This window comes from Harmonia axyridis, chromosome 1 (genome assembly GCF_914767665.1).
Source record: "Harmonia axyridis chromosome 1, icHarAxyr1.1, whole genome shotgun sequence".
In the NCBI taxonomy this organism is placed as follows: domain Eukaryota; kingdom Metazoa; phylum Arthropoda; class Insecta; order Coleoptera; family Coccinellidae; genus Harmonia; species Harmonia axyridis.
Genome location: NC_059501.1, coordinates 10,720,840 through 10,740,176, shown reverse-complemented (window position 1 = coordinate 10,740,176; position 19,337 = coordinate 10,720,840). Strand labels below are relative to the sequence as shown.

Genomic DNA, 19,337 nt, shown 5'->3' with positions numbered 1-19,337 from the left:
CCAAACAGGACCAGCGAATTCCATAATGTGCCGCACATAAGTGGTATACAGCGTCTTAGTTGTCCTCACAGAACAACTTGGGAAGACCCTTCTTATTAGGCACACCATTCTCTTCGTTTTTGACACAAAACTCTCGACATGAGCTGACTAAGATAGGTCAGATGGCATGATTACTCCTATTTTGATATGTTGCTCGCCAGATTGAAGTGGAACACCATCAATATTGTACTGTTTTCGTGGATTATTCCTGCCCAAATGTAAAACCCTGCGCTTTTGAATAATCAAGGGGAGAAGCCATTCATAACACCATTCAAAGATACGATTTAGATCAACCTAGATCTCAGACGAGAAAGCATTGGCGAATAATTTAAAATCATCTGCATAAGCAGAACACTCAGAGGAAACCAGTTGTGGTAGATCAGCCACATCAATGAGAAATAGCAGTGGGCCGTGCACAGAACCTTGTGGTACGTTACTGGTCACAGCCCTGCTACAAGATGAGGATGCACCGACCATGACCATTAACTCTCGATCACTCAAAAATGACTTGATCCATTTGAGTAATTTCCCTCTTATACCAAAATGGCTTAGTTTGAGAAAGAGTCTTCTTAGGGAAATAAGTTGGTAATAAAAAGCTATCGGTGTACATATCAATCAGAAACAAGCGAAGACGAACTGTGGTTACGGGAGGTTAGCGAAAGTTTACAATTGGTTAGGGTGGTACTGGTACCATCCTTGATACAGTATAGAGGCTACGGAAAATCCACTTTTGTTGTGTCTGGATGTCGGTTACACATCTCAGCACTTGTTTCATAATGGTTTGCACTATCCTGGGTAGTATCCTCAATGTATTCTCTGTTCAATTCACTAGAATTTCGATTTAAGACATAATACTGCTTGGTATCTGAATGAAACAGTTCGAAGCCAAAACAGTCTCACCATGTTCACCTTACATAAAACATCTCATTGAAATGATACAACAATTCATACCAAATCTGTGCTTTTGTGAATTAGGATAACTTATCCTTCAAGCAGAAATGAATTATAAGCAATGACAGTTAATTATTCGAAGGTGAGTCTGAGGTTGCCCAGAGAATTTTAAACCAATTAATCACAATTTCAGTCCAGCACGAGCAGTCTGCAGATAGTTCTCTAATGTAGCGAAAAGTGAAGCTAAAAGTTTTAATTCTCATTAAGAGTTATCTAAGCGCATCATTGTTGAACAACTTCGCTTTGTTGCAAGTTCCTAGACCTCCATGAAATATGAACATCATAACGATATCGCTGGCCACTGCTGGCCAGCGGAATACTTAGCCTTTAGAGGGGTTTATACCACGTGACTTCCTTGTAACTGCCAAAGTTTAACTACTCCTCCCTCCTCAGCGTTTTTGATATTCCATCACTTTCAGGATGAGTGGAGTAAATTGATTTACATACATTCTTCCACATGCAAGAATTCCAAATACGTTTTTACGTCTTTTTAATTTTAGAGAAACCGTTTTTTCAGCCTTGACAATACTTTATAACTTTGTATAATACTTTCATCTGAAAATTCATAAAAAGTAAATTTTTTTTCGGAAAACTATATCATTCATATATTCATTCTTCAATGAAAAATTACATCTTATTCTTTTTTTTCCCATTTCAAAAAAAAATAATGAATTAGGACTTTCTGCAATGGCTTTCTGTAATGAATAATAGTGAAAACCTCATATAAATCGATTGTCTTTAATGTAAAATAAAGTGTATTAATTTTTGCACTGATCGCTGAAAGGGTATAGACTATAGACGCTCCTTAAAGTTTCTCAAAGTATTTTTGAAATTGTATTTTTGAAATTTGAGCGCACATTCATTCATTCGCCAAGTGTACCCTTAAAAAAAAAATTTTGTGATTTTATAAATGCGTTTTCTATTGATTGGATATAATATTTGGAGGGTAACTTCTGATCCTTAAATATCGCTTCAAAATATCCATCGATGATAAAATATCAGCGAAAATAGTGAAAGAAGCAATGTGGAATTTATCTCGAGAATATTATTCGTATTGCACTCTTTTCAAAGTTATTTAGTAGTTGTACCCCTCCACTATTTTACCTGTCAATTCGTTAACGATGGAAGCGAAATTTCAGGATCAGATAGAACTCCATAAGATCTTCAAAATGGAGTATCGCAAACCCCTCATCCACAATCAAAATCAAGGGGTTGTACTCTACCCCGTTAAGGGGTTGCAGTTACGCGAATGTGAAGAGCGGAAAAGTTGACCCCCCTCGAAGCTGAAATTGCGGGGTCCGAGCAGTTTTTCATGTTTTCATTTCAAATACGTGAATATCGTTTAACGTCTGTGTGTTAATAAATTAAATTAATTTCACGGCATTCAGACAAATTTTCAATTCTGAAAAAAGTACCTCCTAGAGCGGGAATTGAACCCGCAACCTCCGAATAACTAGTTCGACGCTCAATCCACTAAGCCATCGAGGAAACTGAATTCTCCGCATTGAGGAACCAATAATCCTAGAATCATGTGTTAATATGCGAACTATAAATATAATTGGCAAGGATTGAGGACTGTTGAAATTTGGAAAGAACATAATACCGTCAGTGATCATCGCGACTCTATTGAGCTTTCCTCTCGCATCGCCGACATATAGCGACTTCAGCTTGATTCAGGTTTCTGAATTTTCATTTCATTTTGCAGCCGAAAAATCAAGGTATTAAGTTTTCGTTCTACTACACTGTATTTCATTCCTATTGTACAATTTTGAAATCAAATAAAGAGAAACAACATTGTCTATTCTTCTATTGGGAAACAATCCTCGAATAAATACAGTTATTGCCAGAAAAGTATCACGTTTCAATATTTTAATAATTGCATTTATACATGCGGTCTCGTAGACCGCACTACGGTGAAAAAGCTACTATTTTTGGACTATGGTGGTTGAGGGTTGATACTCCGTTTATGCTTCGTTAACCCCTACTCTTTTTATGAAATAACACTAAAAATAATTAAGATGATTATAACTTTTGCGTAAAACCTTCACAAAAGATTAATAAACAACCCACAAAACTCCCACCGTTCATACCTTCCACCGCCAACTTTCCAACATACTAAAGGTGTCCATACTCACCCCGTGGCAGCGAACCTGGCGAAGGCCTGCATGATTTTCAGACTGAGCTCCCGCTCCCTCGAGTTGAACTGGAGCGACATGTTGAGCGGATGTCCAAACACGTACTCGATCTCGTCTCCGTGCATCACGCCCATCCACTCTCCCCATAACGAGGTGCTTGTACGCTGTAACAAGAAGAATATAGTTTAACAGTTCTGTAGTTCTGAGCTACGTGACGAATTGACGGCCCACCCGACCGTTCGGTTGAAAAATGATGAAAGGCGGCGCGCGACCTAGACAAAAGTTCTGGGGAATTCGAGACGGCGTTGCTCTAACGATAGAATGTTCCGTATTCCGTCGTGTAGGAATCGTAGGTGGCTTTATTCGTGCTTTTGAATGCGACGGGTATTCTTTCGACTCATGTTCAGGTATGAATGGAAGAATAGTAGGTACCTATGTTAGTATCTTGTTTTATTGGCCTTTGTATCGATCATTCTATCCATATTTGTGAGAGTCTACGATACGGCACTGAATACTGAGTTTGATTCCATACAGACAGTTTGTTATTATTTATATCTTGGTATCATGTACTCACTTCAAATTAGATATTTTGACGTTGGTAACCGGTGCCGTTCCTTGATGTGATTTTAATTTTCCTCTGAATTTGAGTTTAACTCTACTACTTTCCCTTCATTATTATCTGAAGATTTCAACAATTCATTTTGAATCTTGAGTTTATAAGAGTAGCTTAAGCTAATCTTCGCCTTTTCAGGGCAAATGTTTGAGCATTTGTTGAATAAAGTTTATTTATTAATATTATTTTTATTACTTTGTGATTGGTGGGATTCATTTAGAGAGAAGACCTTCACCTGACTGCTCGATTCAAAATGAAATTAGGCATATTTTTTTTTCAAATCCCCAATTTGAATGGCGTTTCCACATAGTTACTTCAAACAATAATCAACATATAAAAATTAAATATTTTCAATCAGTGAATGAAAAAAAAATAATAAAATAATTTGGTATCTTTTCGTTCTCCGCGAAATGATTGTTGATATGACATCCCTACAAAGCATTGATGTATTTTGAAAATATTTTTGAAAAACTTTCAAAAAAATTATCGAAAAATAGGCAAAACTCTAATTTTGTGGCAATTTTTAAAAAGAATCGTGAAGTAATTCTTTTCGAAGAAAGTTGGAATATTTGTAATATTCTTAACTTATACTGACCATTCAATCCTTCTGGCAACACCGCACAATATTTATATCCCTACTCCTCTAGGTTAATATTTAAAAAATAACTCATTTTTTTAATCGATACTGTTCCTACCAGCCAACATCCACCTAGGAGGTTATTTTTTTATATTTAAATTGTATTTATATCGTGTCTCTGGCGAGGCATTCTCAGCCTATTTCGAGGGTGCTCCCTCACACTGAGGATCTCAACATCGGAATACCGATGTAAATACCAGGAAGGTCTGCCTTATATACTTCCCATTTCCATAGCAGAGCATGGTCTTTGAATTTCGATTTGTCTTAGAACAATAAGGTTTTAACTCATATCGGTTCCTATCTTCCGAGGGATGCACAGTCCAGGACGCCATCTCTCGCGCATGCAAATAATGACTACACACTCCCCTGCCAGTACCGACGACACACCAGAAGAGGACGTACAAAAGTATACAGGGTGGCCACTTTTTCAATGGGATTGTATTGGTAACTTTTGAACCATAAGAGTTAGAAGGTCGGTCAAATGGACAAAAAGTTGCATGCATAGAAGCATTATCAAGCAGTTCAAACAAATCGAGATTATCAGGGCCGGTTTTCGAGATATCATAAGAAGAGTAAATTATGTCATTTTGATTTTTCTTTTTTTCCCACTTCATTTCAAATATTATAGAAAAATGTTACAGGAATTTTTTATTCGACAGTAAATTATTCTCAATTTGACGTAATCAGATTTCGTATCCAACGTTTCGTACTCTCTGGGCCACCCTCAACCCCATTTTTTTCAATACGGACCTGCATATTTTATGACATTTTTCGAAATAACTTTTAACGCTGAATTCAACGATATATCATACAATGTCATTCAAAGTTGATTTTCAGGAGATTTTGACCCTCATCCAAAATTAATGGTGTGTATGTAAGAAAAAACAAGTCTATTAACGATATCAATGTTCTGACCCAAATTCAATCGAACCCAGAAAAAAAATCGAGAACTGAGGCCAGTGAATGGAATTTTTCAAAAACTGCTCTTAATAAAATAGTCAAGAGACGCGGATACAATGATTTTAAATTTGAATACCAAGCTTTGCAAAAATTATATCGTAATGCTCTCAAAATAAATTTCGATTCTGTAATTTGTTTCAACGGAACAAATGACAAATACAACAATAGTCATACCTCGCGAGAAAATTGAGAATGTTTTGGAAGGTATTCAAGGAGACCAAACAAGCAAATGTATAAGAAGTATGGGTTCCAGAACCGTAAAGTACATTTTACAAAATGGTGGACATTTCGAACACTTACTTCATTAATTTTCATTTACTTTCGAATAATCATTTGATTTTTCTTTCATTAAATGATACTTTCGTTCAATTATTATGAATTGAAATATTTAAATGATTATTATAAAAGAAGAACCAAGAAACCAGTATACTGGTTTCTTGCTTTGATTCTAATATGTTCCATTTAGTTCAAGATGGGTAAGTTGATTTTCTTATCGAAATTTATTGCATATTGCATGTTGTTAATTAAACTAAATGAAGGTAATACAGATCCGACCCGAAGAAAATTGGATAAAAAAAATTTGGTCAAAATCTCCTGAAAATCAACTTTGAATGACATTGTATGATATATCGTTGAATTCAGCGTTAAAAGTTATTTCGAAAAATGTCATAAAATATGCAGGTCCGTATTGAAAAAAATGAGGTTGAGGGTGGCCCAGAGAGAACGAAACGTTGGATACGAAATCTGATTACGTCAAATTGAGGATAATTTACTGTCAAATAAAAAATTCCTGTGACATTTTTTGATGATATTTGAAATGAAGTGGGAAAAAAAGAAAAATCAAAATGACATAATTTACTTTTCTTATGATATCTCGAAAACCGGCCCTGATAATCTCGATTTGTTTGAATTGCTTGATAATGCTTCTATGCATGCAACTTTTTGTCCATTTGACCCACCTTCTAACTCTTATGGTTTAAAAGTTACCAATACAATCCCATTGAAAAAGTGGCCACCCTGTATACAGGCGAACCATCAGCGCTCTCAGTGCGAAACCGCAACATCTGGAAGGCTGTGAGTCATGCCTTGCACTGTTCATGTTGGTGGCTTATGTCTGATCAACACGCTAGTAGCCATGGCGTTGAGTGGGGCAGCGAGTCGCCACAGAGCTGTGCAACATGGAAGTGTCTTTTCATCACTTTGGCGAAGCGTTATCAACCAATTTCGAAGATGCACTCTCTAACTGAGGATTAAAATGTACTTGTAAAATTTATTTCATAATTCGTAGCTTTAGGCAAGATTTATCTTACTTTGATAGTAGGTTACAGCGTAAAAGTATACCTTTTCGTCGAGGTAACATATATACCTACACATGGGTTTTCTGAATTGGTCATATATACCTATATACAGTTTTATGATTTTCAAGAATGCAATTGACGCTTGAATAAAAAGCGTTGAAAAGTTCTTGACTTCACGTCAGTGTAGTCCTCAGGTTTCATTATATTCATTCGACTTAAATGTAAATTGCCATAGAAATGAGTGTAAGCAATAGAATGCGACATCCATTAATCTTAAAACACGGAATTTTCTTTGGCTGTACACTTCCAAATTTTCTGATTCTTTTAAAATCCATTGAAATAATATTTACCAGCGCATTCGCCATTTTGCGACACCAAGTTCATCTAGAGTTTAGACAAATCAGAATATTTATTTCATAGGAATTTAAATAAGCTTTAACGAAACGATTACAACAATTTGCATTGAATGTTAGTAGTATTAAAAGTTGGCTTGATATTCCGATACTCTGCAAAGCATGGCATATACTTTCGTTAATATATCTAAGTCAAAAATTCAGAAGAGCAATGAAGAAATGAAATACTGTTCGAAAATAATGATTTCGTATATGAAATAATGTTTTCTATCAATATATCCAATGAATTCAGGAGCGCTAATACACTGTAGGTCTAACAATCGAATTCTATTCAAACCTTTTCGTGATGTTTTCAGTAATCATCAATTATTATCCGCAATTACTTTCCTCATAATTATGGAAAAGTGATTTCTATCAGAAAGCAATTCATTGCGATAATCCTTCGGCTGTGAAGACTGAACTTCATTCTCAATAATGAAATGAAATCAAATTTTCAAAGTAGGTCAGGCGGTTCCTTTAATTTACTCTTGTAGGAGTGTTATTTCCTTCAATCACTCAGGTGATTGTTATCTCCAATCGTTTATAACCGTTTTCCTGTCTATATCGACTGGTTGGTAAATTTATGAAAAACATCTTCATTGTGGCTTTATTATCGATTCTCTTCAAAGCGGTGAAGGACTGTATTGAATATCCTATCTGGGGTTTATTACAGTGTAAAGAGTTATAGGTATTACAGGCCTAACATTTTAGTGTAATGTTGAAGGCTTTCATGGCCAGAATGTTCAATAAAGTTGGAAAATTCCGGGCTCGCTAGATGTGGTCTAGACGTACTTTCACATAAAGTCTTTTAGTTGGGAGTTTCTAGGTTGTAGATAGTAAATTTACGCTGGATTTCCCTAGCGTCGCCCTAAACATTTATCAGTACAATCATGTGGAACATTCTGGCAACATTGTAATGAAATTTTGTTTGAATATACTTTAGAAGTTGACAAATCGCAGGAGTTTGTTTTTATATTTGCTTCTCGTAGTAGGGACTAGTTATATGACAGAATGTTTTCAAATAAAACATTTTTTGATTTTGACTATTCTACTGCAAATTTGTAAAATAATCACATGAAGAATACTGGAATAAATTCGAAATTTCTTTCCACCCGCTGTATTTTGGTTACGGATATCGTAATAATTTTTTTTTACCGAACAAACCCACTATATTATTCAGTGGTCTAGCAATTAGCCACTTTTCTTCTAGAAAACCTTTTTTGAACAAATAAGAATGTGAATCTGAACTTCGATTTACACTTCCAATTCTTAAATTTTTCGTATTCAGAATCAGAATAAATATTCAAAGATATAGGTAACCTATACCTTTTAAAACTGATGACAGGAAATTGTGAAATATATCTATTTTCTATAAAATACTTGATTGATAGAGAACCTCAAGGTCATATGCTTATTTTACATGATTACTCAAACTAGTAATAACATTGATAAAATCAGAAAATGTAATGAAAAATTTGTTGGTTAATCTCACCTAGTCTTTTTCGTAATTAACAAAAAAATTTTTATTCAGTGGTATGAAGATCTTTAGGATGGAAAATCAATTTTCTTCAGAACTCGTCATATCAATTCTGACTTTGAAATTAAATGGAGGAATAGATTCGATTGCGAAATATTCATCTTTTTTACATAAGCCTTAGAATTTTGCCAAACATCATAGTCGAAATCATCAAAAACATCAGTCACACAACGGACTAAAACTACGTTGAAATGCAATTCAATAATACCCCTATGGACCACACTGTTCTATGCGAATCATCAGAAAGTAATTGAGAAGTGATAGATGCAGCCAATGGGTGTAACCAAAAACACCCTCGAAGTGAAACGGGGAATCTTCAGCCAATCCAATCGTGACATTCTTGTTTCCAAGACGATTTGCTAAATACCGGGATTTATTTGAGATTATTGTTTACAATATTTTCATAAAATCCAAAGGAATTTCTGAAAACTTGGACAACCCTTGTATACCTAATTGAAATATTATGGCTTCCTCCAAGTGACTTTGGATATAAAGGGTGTTTTTTTTAAAGCTATAGAACTTAAAACTGCCATAAAACAACGATGGAATATTCGATTGACATGAATTTTATTTATCCGCAAGATAATCTTGTGGCATTGCATTTTAAATATGATTTTTGGCATATGACCATCATGGCTGGTTTGGATGTAGTCTAATCTGGACGTCCAATTTTCGATGACTTTTTCCAACATTTGTGGCCTTATATCGGCAATAACACGGCGAATGTTGTCTTCCGAATGGTCAAGGGTTTGTGGCTTATTCACATAGACCAATGACTTCACATAGCCCCACAGAAAGTAGTCTAGCGGTGTTAAATCACAAGATCTTGGAGGCCAATTCACAGGTCCAAAACGAGAAATTAAGCGGTCACCAAACGTGTCTTTCAATAAATCGATTGTGGCACGAGCTGTGTGACATGTTGGGCCGTCTTGTGGAAACCATAGCTCCTGGACATCATGGTTGTTCAATTCAGGAATGAAAGAATTAGTAATCATGGCTCTATACCGATCACCATGGACTGTAACGTTCTGGCCACCATCGTTTTTGAAGAAGTACGGACCAATGATTCCAACAGCCCATAAAGCGCACCAAACAGTCAGTTTTTCTGGATGTAATGGTGTTTCGACATACACTTGAGGATTAGCTTCACTTCAAATGCGGCAGTTTTGTTTGTTGACGTAGCCATTCAACCAGAAGTGCGCTTCATCGCTAAATAAAATAAAATGGACGTAGTGCGCGATACGTATTCCGCACAGAACCATTATTTTCGAAATGAAATTGCACTATTTGCAAGCGTTGTTCTGGCGTGAGTCTATTCATGATGAATTGCCAAACCAAACTGGGAATAAATCACTTGACAGCTGTTAAATCGTTTTCCATCTTGAGCAGTAATGTCAATTTAAAGTTATATACTTCGAAAAAAAAACACCCTATACTATACTTGATACTAGTGTCTTGATTAATTCTTTTAATGAATGGAACACTAACATCCCAAATCGAAGAATAGGATTCCCGATAGTAGGCGTCGAAACCAGAATGGTAATTCGCAATCCTAATAGTCAATCAGCCCGACTTCTTCCATCACTTAGTCCCGGAAACTAACGACTCGACACTGTCTAACCGGAGGGCAGCATGCTGAGCCCCCCAATAAAAGCTGATGTCGGTGTAGAATCAACAGTTACGGCACTGATCGGCAACAGGAGCTATGCCGCCGGGTCGGCTTGAGGTGAGGGGGGCGGCGATCGATGACCTACAATCCCATTACATGTCCCGGTTCGTGTGTGGGTGCCCTCATCTGCCGGACGGACGGAAATTTTGGAATTTTGGTTCGCTAGATCGGCTGGCTTGATTATAGCGACACCTCACACGTGTATCAGCCCCCGTTTGTTTGGTGGGTGGATTGGAGGGGTATGGTTTGGATAGTTATGATGGGGTTGTCGTTGGGTGGGAATTAAAATGGTTGATTAGATTATTCTTGTGGTTGATTGGCTAGAACTCGGCGGTCCATTTTTGAGCGCTAGTCTTCGATCATTCAATTTTTAGCTAAACAAACCATTTTAAGAAATAATCCTGAAGCACGTCAAATTTTTATTTTAATTCACAGTATTATAAAATAATAATCTAATATACAGAGTGAATCATTTTCGAGTAATGACGTCACCGTCATTTTTTTTTAATTGAGCACCCCCATTCCGTCTCAATTTTCCGATTACTCTAGCTGAGCTGATTCCAAAAATGTATCACATGTTGATTCCAATTGGTAAAGGGTGGACAAGAATACAATAGTTTTGTGTTTGCTCATAAGTAACGCGTAACATTCACTGATCACTGAAAATGTATAGAAATATGAAATAATTTCTTTCATATTCTGTTTGGAAACAGCTCATTTCAATAAATCTAAAAATGTAACAAACTACAGGGTGTTACATTCAAAACAATTGCCGCTAGACGATAAGTGTTTTTGATAATATTGTTAATTTAACTAATAAAAAATGTTGAGCGTTCGAAAACGATTTGTGTCGACAAAAAGGAATTAGACAATTATTGTGACGACAAATTCGGCTAGACACAGACATTAGTCTGTGTCTAGTCGAATTCGTCATGACAACAACTTCAAGCACTTCACATTATCAGAAAAATTAAAAATCAAAGAAAAGTACTAGACAATAATTTCCGAAATAACAGGTTCCAATTTTGCTTGTATAGAGTAGATATGTCTCGTTAGAGTAGATACATAACGCGAGGAACAAAGCTTGAATTCCCATTTGTTAAATGAAAATAATATGATGAAGTGGTTTAAGCAATTCACTCTCCAACATCGCTTTGAGGAAAGGGGAGTACCCTAAAGTATAATTACCATTTCAACTTTCAAACAACTGTTGTCACAATGAAATGAAAGTTGAAGTTATTTTTGGGTTCTGAAGATAACAAAGTTGTAATCTAAAAATTCGTTGAACACTTGTAAATACAATCTCAGTATTTTGAGAGACTTAGCTATTCAGAAAGTAGGCTATATTCAAAATTTATCGTTTTTGACATAAATATCTATGGAGCTTCCATAACAATGAAAACATAACAGGCTGTAAAATATAAAACAACATAACCTAGATCGAACGTGAGACATTCCGTCTTGTGGAAACCTTACAGGAAACTGTAGTGTGACCTTTTCGATCGGAAATTGAAGGAAACGATCGCTACGTTTTTGTCTACATTACATTCCCATTTAGCAAATGGTGCGTTGTATTTTATGGGCTACTGCAGTAATTAAATAAGGCTCATCGTGAAAAGAGAGGGATGAAAACCGCAATCGTATCGCTTCTTGCCAGAGTTGTAATCAGAAAATTATAGGTACTTTTGGTTTTTGCTCGTTTGTTTTGATAGAATAGAAGGCGATATATCTGTTATTTGAAAATTTTGATAGTGAATTGTTTCAGCCGTTACTATTTGGTGATTGATCATGTAGAGTTTCATTTAATTTCAATCCAAGTAGCTTGAAATTTTAACCAAGTACTTTACTTGAAAACTAAGCTCCTGATGAATTCCATATTTGAACTCGATTTGATTTGAGATATTTATTGCTTGACTTGATATCAAGCTAATTTATATTACCTGAATACGGTATACATTAGACTCATCGTCAAAAGTCATGGCTCTCCTAGGTTTCTCAACAAATAAACAGTCTAAGTTTTGGGAACGAGATGAATATTTTCATGTTTTTCAATTGTAATATATAATTTTTGTTTGTTACCCTTTGCTTCATGCAGAAAGGGACGAAATAGGAAAAATGGGAACAATCTAAATCAATGGATTATTTATTTTAGATTAGTAATAGTTATCGTACAACTGAATCTAAATTCAATAGTCCGTATTGCCACCTCTTCTTTTAATCAACTACCCAATACGCCTAGGCGTCCCGTATCAAGTTATGAATGAAGTTTTCAGGCATATCCTTTTATTATTCCTGAAATGCGAAACTCAATTCGTAAAAAGTTGAAGGTGGGTTTTGGCGATTGAATATTGCTCTCCCAAAGTTGTCACATACGTGCTCAGTTGGATTCATGTCTGGTGAGTGTGCTGACCAGTTCATTCTCTTGGTATTGTTCTCTTGAATAATGTTTTGAACCATTCGTGTGCGGTGTCGTGCGGCATTGTCATCCTGATGAATGAAATGATCGCCAAAATCAGGAACAATGATTCGTTCAATGATGTTTTCTACGTATAATGTCACCAGTCATTGTTCGTTAAACGATAATAAGAGGGATACGGATACCGTACATCATACATCTACCCTTCCAGAACATTATTGAATATAAAATATTGTATAAATCTACAAAATTCCAGAAATCAGGTCAGTCATTTTAGTAGCTATGTTTTCGAATAGTAATTCACAAAATTTATTTTTTCTGTTGATATTATAATTCTCCTCATTGTTGAAAATATATTTCTAGGCTTATGAATATTTATCGAAGAAAGGGTTCCTAGAGTATTCCTATAATTTTTTTAAATTTCTGATACGAATATCTCATGTCTTCAAAGTAACAAATAGTTGCTTCAATGGAGATGATTAACAGCGTGGTAAACAGACAAAAGACTAGCAGCATTCTATGTCTTGTTTCAATTGACTTGAATTATGACTCCCATATGCCGTTCTATGAACACGCAAGTATTCGACATGCATCGCTGCACTTACCAGTCCTAACCTAGAATTTATCAGTAAGTAGCCCACACTTTCCACATTTTTATTGCTATTTTCAATGCCCTTCAGTTGATATGACTGTTATGAGCATATGCTAGTTGAGATTCATACCCCTTGATTCCGTATATTCCGTTCCGTTTTGCAGTGTGGCATAAGAATTTTCCAATGAATAATGAAAATGTGAATTGACCTGATCCGTTTCTGCTTCCAAATACTGAACATTTCAAATGCCCAGTTCGTTTATAATTGAAGATTTAGATCAACAAATGCCTTTACGTTATCGTCTATATTGTTTTTGATCCTGATACAATGTCCCATTCAACACTTCAAATGTTAAGCACTGAAGGATTCTAGATACATATATATACATTCAAAGTGATCAGAAAGAATCTTCAGAGAAATAGCATTACTTTGTGTGGTTAGGTAATTCATATATAGATTATAAGATACCATCGCTACAAATAATAGGTGATCAAAAAATGAAATAAGCCAAACAATCAATCCATAAATGCGATATAAATAAGTTGAAAATTATTAAATTGAACATCTGCACTGGTACAACTATATTGAATACACCGCCAAATTTGTAATGTAATATGAATATCACACCCGCAACAAATGTAGTATTGGACTAAACCAAGCAACCTCAAATTTATTGTACTTTATATAATGTTACTTTTGTGACTTCTGAAATCGAAAAGAAATGAGAAAGTGGAAAGTTAAAGGAATCAAGCATTTTATTGATCTATATGTCGACTGATATTGAGGTATTGAATCGTTTAAAAATAGAAGAAGCTTTGTGATCACTTTTGGATTATGATGTCATAATTTCCAATCGCAAAATTGATTTGATCACAAACTTGATGATTTTTTGATTTCATGCCGATCTCCTGATGCAACAACACCTCTACTGCTGATTTTAAAACGAAAAGTTATCAAAATTTCTTCTACTCGAATAATTTTCAACTGAACCACTCTGAACTGACGATTCCTTCTATTCCCCTTCATTCCATTTTAATAAGCCAAAGCTTGAAAGTTGCTCAAAACTAATCTCTGTGGAAACCCAAGTAAAATCCGTACTATACAGCACTGGCTATTAGTCTTAGAGATAGACAGATACGAAGAACCACAGATAAAATTTTATTAATGGATATTTGTGTTATTATGGCCCACCTGAATTTTTTATGAATTCGTGGAACATAAAACACAATGATTTCTACTTCTTTATTATACACTATACATTCATGAAGTCTTATCCCCCGCATCTAACATTTTATCTCCAACTATCAAATTTGACATAAGGGGTGCAGAAATGAAAAAACATATCAGTCATACGATCTTCCATTCGATTCGCGGGTTTCTCCAAACAGAAAACACTTCTTATGTTCCATAGTGTTTTAATGTTTTATATTAACTCAAAATTAATTGAGATAAATACTGGGTATATCAGAAATTCTGAAAACAAACTCGAAGCACGCCAAACGACGTGAAACAACCGATGACACTAGGAGAGCAATAGTCGCCAAACCTTTGATTTCAGCAGGTAGATATGAAAAATAATGTATATTCTGCTTACTATAAATTCCACAATAGGGAGAATATCGAATTTCAAATTTGCATATTTAATCGGGAATTACTCGAATGAATATGTATATTCAATCCAATGTAATATACATTCATAACGATATAGTAAATTGTGGATTTGAAAATATATCAAAATCCGACAACGTAATCTAACCAAGTTGAGGACATGTAAAATTGCGGATACTCCCTACTATCTATGTTTATTACTCTATGGATCTAACCTCCTTTTGAGAAAGTCAAATGTCAAGTTCAAGGTCACCTTCAAGTTCCGCAATCCAACAGAGAAAATTTTAGAATATAATGAACTAAAAAGAAGGGACGCGTTTGTGGATGACCGATCCACTTTTCCAACCTCTAATAGAACTCTCAGAAAGGGCGCAGGCAATAATAACATTCAATTCCGCCAAAACCGCAATCGGCAAAGTCAGAATGAGCGGAACGTATGGCATGCCCATCTGAGCGTAAAGGGGAAATGATTAAATTACAGAGGTCGCTGCGACTGAATCCAATCTGAAACGGAAATATAAGGATTCAATCTTTGCCTGTTGAGTCGGTTCTAACTTTTCGCCTCTAGAGTTGCGGGATAAATCGAATTGGATACTTGTGGAGAGGGGCGTCATTAACCAAATCAAAAGGCAACAATTTATATCAGAGACTGAATATTAGATAGATTCAAATATTATCGATGAATTTTTTCAGTGGTGTGACGATCGGTTTTTTTCAGGAAAATTAAATCTTTTCAGTTAGCCAACGTTTCATCAATTTTTATTGACATATTCAGATCCCTTTTGGGACAAAACGAGGTTAAATCTGAATAAGTTTTCAAAACTACAGAAACAAGACGAGAGACAATCTTGAACAACAACGATCAAATAGACAAAGCTCTGAGATTAAATATAGGTATGCGCCGAAAATACTATTATTATTTTCTGTTTCAATTCCAAAAATGCTAAAGGTATACTAGAGTTCAGTTTGAGTGCCTCAAACTTGGACACTAGCGAAGAGAGAATACACTATATGTATTTAACTGTTAATCTTCGATGAAGGCAAAAACTCAAACCAGGTGGGTGGAAATGTGAATAGTATTTATGGTCCTGATACTGTAACAGCCAATTATGCTCGATTTTGGTTTCGTAGATTCTATTCCGTTAATTTCGATGTCAAAGATGCACCACGCACTGAAAGGCCAATTTCCAAAATTTAAAGGAAATAATAAATAATCAACATAAAAAGATAGATTTCAGAAAACAAAATCATATCAATTGGCGCCCAACGTGGGGTACCAAGCTAGGATTGACGGCGAGGAAGGTTTTGATATGTATTTGGTGAGATTGGCAGAAATTTATCTACTATGAGCTGTTCTCCTAACGCACAACTGTTAACTCGTAACTGTACTTTCAACAATTGGGCCGCCTGAAGAGGTAATCGCCCAGAAGTATTCCATCCGGATAAAGCCAAGCCACACACATCGATAGTGACTCACCAGAAGCTGCGGGAGTTTGGTTAGGAGACTTTTTTGCTGGTAAAAAATCGATTCAACAGAGGCTTGTGAAAATTGACTGTCTCAATTTTTTGCCTGATGATATTACCTTCAAGGGCAACAAGTTATCGGACAAATCGAAGCATATTTGACCTATATTGTGTCATTCAAACTATGGTAATTGAATCCTTGTTTTTCATGCAAGAATAATTGATCTCTTCACCACTCCTTATATGATGTCACTTATGTGATGCTGGGCTATTAGAAATCACGGACTGATCTTCCGAAATATTGTAGGAGTATTGTCTAATAGTAGCATAAACTCTTTTCACTGGTCATTTCAAAGTACTGAGATCATATCTAATTTCATGCTCCTCCCCCCAAGGATCTTGAAAAATCAAATAAAGTCCTGAATGACCCGCGAGGAAACATAAGGAGACAGGATTTTTTGATGCCGTACCTCAAAAGCGGAAACTAGGTATTTATTCCGTTTGAGTCAGTAAGACAACCTAAATGGAAGGAACACTTCTGAAGACGTCAGACTTCGCTAGTGAAAAATTGAATCAAGAATGCTTACGAAAGAGCAGGACTGGAAGGATTCAGAAATTCTTCTACCTTCCTACGGTATGAGAGACGTGGCTGTCAGGAATGTGTCAGTATGTTTCGAAGGGAAGTTCATGATTACTTTTTCATGTTTATCAGTTTGACAGTGTATTCAAGCGAAGGGAAAAGGATTATAAATATCGCAGAAGATATATTACTTATCGGATGCAGACACAATGAAAAGCTTTTACTTTGAAATAAAATTCATTTCTCTATTTCAGTATCGTAATGAGTTCATTACAGTTCTAAAATCAGTGCTGTAATGAACTCATTACAGCATCGTTTTTAGTTATATTTTTCGTTTTGTGGTTGTCTCTACTGCCTTCCAATCCTATCAAATTTGAACAAACGTCAATAATTGTCAACAAAATGTATAATTAGGGTATTTTGAAATGATTTGCAACATTACTCGCAATTTCTCTTAATTCTGGTTGTGTTAAATATATTTCGTCAGACTTAATTCACGAATTTAATGCGTAATTATAAATTATTTCTAAATTCGATACGTACGATTCGACTTCAAATTCCATAATCTGTCAATCTTCGTGACAGTCACACCAACTATCAAGATGCAATACAAATATCACCAGGATATATAATCCCAATTTTCCATTGAATTTCGACAATATTTCACAAAACTTGACTGAAATATAGAAAATATCGTCTAATACTCGAACACTCATGCGTTCGAAAACTCGCTCCTTCGTCGCTCGAATTTCCCATTCGTGTTGAATAGAAGCCCATTCTGCAACTTGTTTTAGAATATACTATTAACGTGTTTTCTAGATGTAAGACACTCTGCTTTGTGTTATATCTCGACATGCATTCATTTGATATGTTGTATCATGTTGACTTATCGTACTAAATGGTAGCAGTCGTTTGTTAATTATACCCTATTTCTCTTCATTATTTGATTTGATGTCTTATATTCGTTATCTCGACTCTCATCAACTAAAATGACAGGTTTTGATAAGTATTGACGTATTATGGAAGAGATAAATATAAAAATTCCTCGAAGCTTGAATTTTTATGTGTCTACAAAAAAATGTCAACTTATTAGTTGGTTGTGTTTTCATTGTTAGTTTGAAAGTAATTTATGTTTCATGCAAAACACAGTTACAATTTCAAAATCGGTTCACTACTCATGAAATAATGTAATATTGAACTTACCGTCCGAAGGTGATACTGAACAGACAGTTGAACCCCCCAAATTCAAGATCCTCGAGAGTTTTGAAGAATTCAAAAATAATTTTCAAGTTCTGTATTCGTGAAAGAGAATTCCTATGATGATATTGTTCTGAAAAAAACACCTAAGGGTGGCAACAACCCCCCTTTTTTTTTGGAAACCGATGGTGAATCTTGTTTAGTTAGAAATTTTTTCTATTTTCTAAACATCGCAAAAAAAGATATTCAACTCAAACACGTCCACAATCTCTTTCCTATTGAAAAATAGAATTGGTTTCTGTTGCCACCCTCCTGTGTTTTAGTTGAAGAACCTTATATGCGATGTTTAGAGAACATAAACTACAACTAAACAACAAAATAACTTCCAAACTAACCGACCATCGACATTCCTTCTTATTCAAAAAATGTTGAAAATTTCTCTCACTCAAAGCAGATGTTTTGTCTTTCAAAATCCTCAGAAATTCTTCGTTTCTGAGTTCTGAGCGGAAGTCACATTTTCGTTGGGACACCTATTGTTTTGTTCGATATTCTGCTGGATTTTGTTTTTTAAGATTATGATAATACATAATTTTCATAGCTTGAAATTATTATTTTATATCTGGAATATTGAGTATCTTTTTGATTTTTTTGTCATTGTTTTGATACACAATCAACGTGAAATTTATTTCGATGTTTTATATCTCAAAATTGGAAAAAGTACAAATACTCAAAAATGTAGCGAAAAAAAGGACACAAACAAAAAAAAGGGGGAATGACTTTCGTCATTTGTTCCCTAAGTGGAAGCGGCAGATCATACAAAAAAAATTGTTTATCGACGTTAAGAGTCAATATTTTCATTTGCGGCACATTATAAAGACATCAAAGGCTCAATTACCGCCTGAATTTTTTCACTACAAGTGGAACGATTGAGGAGAAATTAAACTCTAACTTTTAATGAGGTGAATGCTGCTCGAGTCAGTTCATTGTGAATTCTGTATTAGCCGAGAGGTTCCTACTTTGAGGTCAGGTAATGGGAATGATGTTGAATAGTTTTTTATAATTTCACGGAGTTTATTTGATCTTATTATTTTTTAACTTTCCCCAAGGTCAGTCGCTGTGAACTTATCCAAGCTTTGCTGCAAAGATTTTCTTCAGATTTATTCCATCAAATTTTAATATTGGCACTTTCATTGGGATGTATGGAAAACAGACTTAGGAATAAATATGCATAGTATTTTTTCAGTAATA

At 35.1% G+C, this 19,337-nt stretch overlaps 1 protein-coding gene across 1 annotated transcript in view; it reads right to left on the bottom strand.

Moving 5' to 3' along the window:
• The window catches only part of LOC123689016 (acetylcholinesterase), a 119,381-nt gene that overhangs the window by 31,493 nt on the left and 68,551 nt on the right, over positions 1-19,337 (bottom strand). Inside the window, exon 4 of the mRNA XM_045627799.1 lies at positions 3,126-3,289. Coding sequence (XP_045483755.1) covers positions 3,126-3,289 — 164 coding nt within the window. The remainder of the gene's footprint in view (positions 1-3,125; positions 3,290-19,337) is intronic.